At 39.2% G+C, this 7,161-nt stretch overlaps 1 protein-coding gene across 1 annotated transcript; it reads right to left on the bottom strand.

Moving 5' to 3' along the window:
* Window positions 1-5,246: 5,246 nt before the first annotated feature.
* LOC116180463 lies at window positions 5,247-6,884 on the bottom strand. The gene is made up of 2 exons (XM_031500459.1): window positions 5,428-6,884; window positions 5,247-5,368 (listed from the first exon to the last, which is right to left on the bottom strand). The coding sequence occupies exons 1-2, from the start codon at window positions 6,632-6,634 to the stop codon at window positions 5,364-5,366; spliced, it is 1,212 nt and encodes a 403-aa protein (XP_031356319.1). The 5' UTR covers window positions 6,635-6,884; the 3' UTR covers window positions 5,247-5,363.
* Between the last annotated feature and the right edge of the window lie 277 nt (window positions 6,885-7,161).

A 7,161-nucleotide genomic window follows, 5' to 3' on the forward strand; every position in this document is an offset into this window, starting at 1 on the left:
TCACCACAATACATTTGTGTAAGCCTAAACCAGATGACAATTTAAGATGTGCGTGTGAGGGAAGAGATTTGGTAAGAATATCAGCAATATTTTGGTCTGAGGGTACATAATCCAATTTGTACAAGTCACTCAGTATACAATCTCTCACAAAATGAAGCTTTATGTCAATGTGCTTGGAACGATTGGTAACAATAGGATTGGTAGACAGCTTTAGGGCAGACTGACTGTCTGTGAATACTTTAACTACGGGGACTTGGCCTACGATTGAAGCATAGAGAGAGGCAAGAAATTTGCACTCCTTTGACATCTCTGCCATTGCCATATATTCGGCTTCACATGATGACAATGCCACAGTCTTCTGTTTTCTTGATTCCCAAGCAATGGAAGTGTTGGCGAGCATCAAGACGAATCCTGTAGTTGACTTGCGGTCTGAGCAGTCACCACCCCAGTCACTATCAACGTAGCCTGTAATTATGCCGTCTTTAGACTTGCTGAAGATAAGTCCCAAGTTAATAGTAGATTTGAGGTATCTCAGGATGCGTTTGGCGTGTTTCCAGTGGGTTTCGGATGGTTTGCTGCTATAGGCTGCAAGCTTGTTGACTGCGAACGAAATATCTGGTCGAGTACATGTCGCGAGCCAGATGAGCGATCCAATGAGTTGTCTGTAAGGTACATTAGCAACCTTATCAAGTGTGGTTTCTTCAAATTTGATGCCACATTCCATTGGTGTAGCGATGTTCTTGCAGTCTTGCATTTGAAATTTTTCAAGTAGGGAATGGATGTAGTGAGCTTGGTCTACTTTAAGTTGATTGTTTTCCCGTTGTACGTTTAGACCTAAAATGTGACTGACACTTCCAAGATCCTTTGTCTTGAACTTATTAGTTATTTCAATTCTGACAAATTTTTCAAGAAGTTGGTCATTACTTAATACAACAAGGTCATCAACCCAAATTCCAATTACTACTAAGCTATTTCCTTTCTTAAGAGTAAACACACAGGGGTCAATATCAGAGGATTTAAAATCTACTGATAGGAGAAAATCTGTAAGTTTCTGGTACCACCGACGCCCTGCGTTCTTCAAACCGTAGAGAGCTTTGTGCAATTTAAGCACTCGATCGGTTCCGTATTCGAAAGTTTCGGGTTGCCGCATGTAGACAGGCGATTCCAGTTCCCCGTGTAGGAAAGCACAGGTGACATCCCAGTGACTCAGGCTCAGATTATTTTCAATGGCCAAAGCGAATAATAGTTTGAGTGTACTATATCGCATCACGGGGGAGTAGGTTTCCATTGATGTCGTATCCTGATTATAGCCTTGCGCTACTAGCCGTGATTTGTACCTCTCAATGGTACCATCTGAGTGTCTTTTTATTTTAAACACCCATCTACATCCAAGAACTTGCTGATCCTTGGGCTTTTCCACAAGACTCCACACTTCATTTTCATTCATTGCGTTGATTTCTGCTTTCATGGATTCATACCATTGATGTCTATCTCGGCGGTTGAGTGCGTTCCTCACTGTGGTTGGTTCATTCTCATTCAGCATAGAGGCCATCACGATGCTTTCAGTCACTAGGTTGACGTTGCCTCTGGTTTTGTAAGGAGAATCTTTGTCAGCTACATCTGAGTCTTCTGAATCTTCATCAGATGGCAGGTACTCACTTGAGTCGATTAGTGGACTATCTGAAGAACGTGCTTTCCTTAGGGCAATTGTGACGGGCGATTCTTGCTCGTCCTCGGTGTTGTCCTCGAATTCTGATGACGCTTCTGAACGTACAGGCAGCGTAACTGCTCGACTGTTGCTCGGGCGATGCTCAGGTGACTGCAGCTGTGTCTGCGTGGGCTGAGCTTGATGTCCCCCCTTTCGCGTCTGAACGGTAGGCGGCGACGTCAGAGGAACACACACGAGACTCTTGCGATCTTCGTTGACTGGTGCGGTCTCTGGAATGGCGTGAAAGAAGTGGTCTTCCAGAAATACGACATTTCTGCCTACAGTTAACGATTTAGGACGATGGGGTCAATTAAGCGATAACCTCCCTTCTGTGTCTCAGAATATCCGACGAAAATCAATTTCTGTGATCGGGATTCTAGCTTCTTCCGATTAATATCCTTCCTCTCATAAGCAAGGCATCCGAATACACGGAGATGAGATAAATCTACAACAGTATCAGACCATACGCCCTCTGGTGTATTGTTCGGAACAGCTCCCGACGGACTGCGGTTCTTAATATACACAGCCGTGCTGGCGGCTTCCGCCCAATAGGCATTTGGTAGATTTGCATGAAGCAACATGCAGCGTGCCTTTGTAAAAATTAAACGACAACATGCCTCGGCGACTCCATTCTGTTCTGGATGATACTTCACACTGGATTGATGCTTGATTCCATGCTGTTTCAGATAATCCTGGAAGTCATGGGCGAAGTACTCAGCCCCATTGTCGGAGCGAAGAGTTTTGATCCGCTTTCCGGTTTGGTTCTCGACGAATGCCTTGTGTTATATGTTAAAACAAAAGGAAACGACATGTTTGTTTAACATAACTTTATTAACTGAACGCATGTACTTGCGTCTCCGTCCGACTCTCTCTGCCTTGTTGCCGGTTCTCCCCTTGTCACTTACTTAATCTATCACATCTCCCTTATCATAATAATTACATAACAATTACAGATTACATAAATAAAATATTACAAACAATTGTTTACAGTCATTTACAAACATAATTGCGTAAGTACATCGGTGGTCTTACTTGTCTAATTGGTCTTATTGTGCTCTGCTCATTTACCTCATCCCTACTTTCTGCAATTAATTGTTCACCTTCTCCTATCTCTATCAACTTCGATGTGTTAGACCAGAACTTTGGTTTATCAGAAAATGTAATTGGTATAATCTGTTGCTGAGTTCTCAAATTATTACTAGAATGTAATGGTTTGAGGAACCATGTATTTCGAAGTTTAATTCGACCATTTTGGTCTTTAATTTTAAACGATCTAGGATTGTCACCTAAGTTCACAATTTCTCCACGACACCACGTCTTACTTTTATCATTCTCTTTATACAACACCTTTTGACCTGGCACGAAATTGTGAGTTTGAGTCCTAGCGGTTCGGTCATAGTAAGCTTTCTTCGTAAGAGAGTTCTTAAGCAATTCGTCACGAAATTGAGAAACTACTTTGGGAGCCAATGACTCATTGGTAATTGGCAATTTAGTCCTACATAATCTACTAAACAGTAATTGCGCTGGTGAGTATGGTGTCCCTAAGACTGGAGTGTTACGATATTCCAGCATTATATTAAATATATCACCCTGGATATCGTCACATTTGTTTAACATTGCCCTACAAATGCCCACACCTCTTTCTGCGAGCCCATTACTTTGATGATAGTATGGGCTGGAGAATGTCAATTCAAATGACCAGTCTTGACTAAATTGTCTGAACTGTCTCGAGTTGAAAGGCATATTATCAGCATACAACTTGGAAGGTATACCATGCGTAGAAAATATGCTTTTCAGTACTTTAATTATTGAATCGGCAGTTTTTGATGATAGTCGTACAAGTTCTATCCATTTAGAAAATGTGTCTATCAATACTAAATAATCCTTGTTGCCATAATTCAAAATGTCACAAGCTACTATCTGGAACGGAAGATCTGGTTGACTTTTTAGCAACATTGGTTCTTTAACATTGTTTTTGGAGAACTTTTGACAAGTCTTACAATTGGTTATATACTCTTCAATGTCTGAGTTCATGTTGCGCCAATAAAACAAGTTTTTGGCCCGACCCTTGGTCTTTGTCATGCCTAAGTGACTTTCATGAAGCTTTGCCAGTATTTCCGGCTTTAATGCTAGCGGAACAACTAGTTTATTATCTTTATATACAATTGAATCTTGGACAGAAATATCCTGCTTAAAGTTGTACCAAAATTTTGCACTATCGTGTACTTTGCTTTTACAATTAGGCCAACCATTTTGGAAATAATTTGCCAAGTGTGCCAGAATTGAATCATTTCTTGTTTGCTCCTGAAATTTAGACTTCAAATCGTTTGAAATATTAACAGAATGGACAACATCGGCTAACGACGAATCAGTTTCACATCGCTCCGACTTTGAGCAAGCTCTGCTAAGAGCATCAGCTACATGCATTTTGCATCCGGGCAAGAATTTGACATCAATGTCATAAATTGTGAGTTTTAATCTAATCCTCTGAAGTCTTGTGGAGGGAATTTTGATTATCTCTTTTCTCATTAAAGAAATAAGTGGCAAGTGATCTGTGTAAACAGTGGTTTTTCTTCCATATATGAAGTTATGGAATTTTTTGCAAGCGAACAATATGGCAAGAAATTCCTTCTCAATTTGCCCATAATTTATTTCTATTTGAGATAAAGCTTTTGATGCGTAGTAAACGGGTTTGTTTTCCTGTAGGAGTACACATCCTATACCATTTTTACTAGCGTCTGTTTGTATAACTACAGGTTTGTTGTGATCAAAGTTTTGTAATACAGGCTGTTTGGTAATTATCATTTTTAATTTGTTGACAGTTTCAGTATGTAAATCTAGCCACGTAAATATTATGTTTTTCTTTAACAACTCTCTTAAAGGAGCTGTTATTTCTGCTAGGTCAGGAATAAAAGCTCTTAAGTAGTTAACTACACCCAGAAATCGCTGAAGCTCAATCTTATTAGTCGGCATATCATAATCACAAATACCTTTGATTACTTCGACATCAGGTCGCACAGTGCCCTTGCTGAATATGTGACCTAAGTATTTGACTTCATGCAACATATACTTAAATTTATTTAGGTTAAATTTTATATTAAATTTACTAGCTCTTTCAAAAACTGTATTTAGTGTAGCACAAACGTCTGTTTTGGATTGCCCAAATATTAAAATGTCATCAATATATATGAACACACCACTAATGTCACCAAATATTTCAGTTAAATACTTTTGAAACACTTCTGAGGCAATATTTAAGCCAAAGGGTAACCTTTTAAATTTATACATGCCATACATAGTGGAAAATGTACAATAATTGGAACTACAATCATCTAATGGTATATGCCAAAAGGAATCTTTTAGATCTAATACACAAAATAAATTGGCATCCTTAATTTTACATGATAATTCCCCTAGGGTTGGTATTCCATAATAGTCTTTAACAATTGCTTCATTTAGCTCACGGGGATCTAAACAAATGCGTATATCACCAGTCGGTTTTTCTACTACTACTAACCTATTTACCCATGCGGTTGGATTATCAACTTTACTTATTATATCTAGACTTACTAATTTTTGTAATTCAGCTTCTAACTGTGGTTGAATTTTGATCGGCACACGATGTGGTGGCTTTGAAGTAGGAATACTACCTTCCTTAAGCTTAATAGTATATGGTTTATTTATTTTACCTATACCTTCAAACAAGTCTTTATACTCACTAACAAAATCGTCCTTTAACATATGCACCTTGGCTTCATTCACATGGTGCCGCTTAACTAACTTAAACTTCACACAAGTGTCTCTGCTGAGAATTGGAATGGACTGTTCCTGACCTGCGACATAAAAACGTTCATAACTTGAATTTTTACCTATTTGTATTTTTAAAGATACGATTCCTTCAACATTAGTTTTGAAACCGTTCCAACTTTCTAGACGTGCTGTACAACCCTGTAGTCTTATTGATGGCGACATTTTCTTCAACTTCTTATATATGGGAACTGGTATGATGTTAACATCCGCACCTGGATCCAGCTTGAACATGACGTCCATTTTATTTTCAATGTTGACAGTTTCCATCCACGCCACAGAATCTACGTTGGCTTGAATAATGGAGCCACAAAAGTAATTCTCCTCGTCGTCCTCTAGGATGTTCTCATGAACTTGCTTGCGAGAGTACGTAGGGGTTTGCGTTGATCCTCGCGTTGATCGGCACATTTTTGCAAAATGGTTCCTTTTTTGGCATTTTGCACATGTCTTATTGGTCGCGGGACAATTTCCTACACTAAAATGAGTGAGACCACACTTATCACAAATGTCAGTCTTTTTGATAAAACTTGGCCTTGCTTTCGGTCTTGTTTGTTTCGTAACGGTAGAGTGGACATTAGGTTGTGTTGATAAGATATTTTGAACTTGTATATCCGTGATGTCTGCCAATCTTAGAGATTTTACCACCTCATCTAGCTTGGGGTTCCCTTCTTTGATTAATTTAGTTTTTGCATCTTGATTGGTTGACCCGAAAACAAGTTTGTCCCGAAGTATTTCGTCGGCATCACTATATTCGCAGGCTCCAATTAGTAACTTGACATCAGTATAGAACGAATTAAATTGCTCGCCTTCCTTTTGATTACGTTGATTGAATATAAAGCGTGAATGCAAGACATTTTTCTTAGGGTTGCAATATTCCTCTAGTTTGGCTAAAACATCTTTAAGTTCATTATTTGTAGTATTACCTTTGATCGTGTTGTAAACTTCCAAAGCTTCGTCACCAATTAAGTTTAGTAAGACTGCAATTTTGCGCTTATCAGGTTGTGTATCAAGTCCACTAGCCAAGAGGTATATGTCGAATGACTGGGCAAATCTTCTCCAATTTTCACTTAGATTTCCTTCCAAAACTAGTTTTGCTGGTACGTTGCACGAGACCGCCATTTTCTCATCAAGCGAGATAACAGTAGAGTAGGTAGCTTAATAAGCCCCAAAATGTTTAACCAGAGTGCCCTGACAATACGAATAATAAAACCACCAAATTTACTTCCGACTGCGCCATGTGTTATATGTTAAAACAAAAGGAAACGACATGTTTGTTTAACATAACTTTATTAACTGAACGCATGTACTTGCGTCTCCGTCCGACTCTCTCTGCCTTGTTGCCGGTTCTCCCCTTGTCACTTACTTAATCTATCACAGCCTGAAATTCGCAGAATTTAGCAAAAGCTTCTGACTTCTTCTTCATAAAATAAATGAAGGTTTTTTCGGCTATAATCATCGACAAACAGGATTCCGCTCGTCGCGCCGTTGAGTGAACTTACATTCACAATAGCAATATCAGTGTGTACAAGTTCGAGTAATTCTGTTGCCCTAGTACCTTTCTCGCGATGTATAGGTACTCTCTTTTGCTTTCCCTCAATACAAGGAATACAAGGGTCGTGTGGAGTATTAGGGTAGTTTAACTCCTG

Source organism: Photinus pyralis, unplaced genomic scaffold, assembly GCF_008802855.1.
Source record: "Photinus pyralis isolate 1611_PpyrPB1 unplaced genomic scaffold, Ppyr1.3 Ppyr1.4_LG9, whole genome shotgun sequence".
Classification (NCBI taxonomy): Eukaryota; Metazoa; Arthropoda; class Insecta; order Coleoptera; family Lampyridae; genus Photinus; species Photinus pyralis.

What these genes read in the sequence shown, in the direction of transcription:
- LOC116180463 (XM_031500459.1), bottom strand. Translation starts at nt 6,634, where the DNA reads ATGGCGGTCTCGTGCAACGTACCAGCAAAACTAGTTTTGGAAGGAAAT.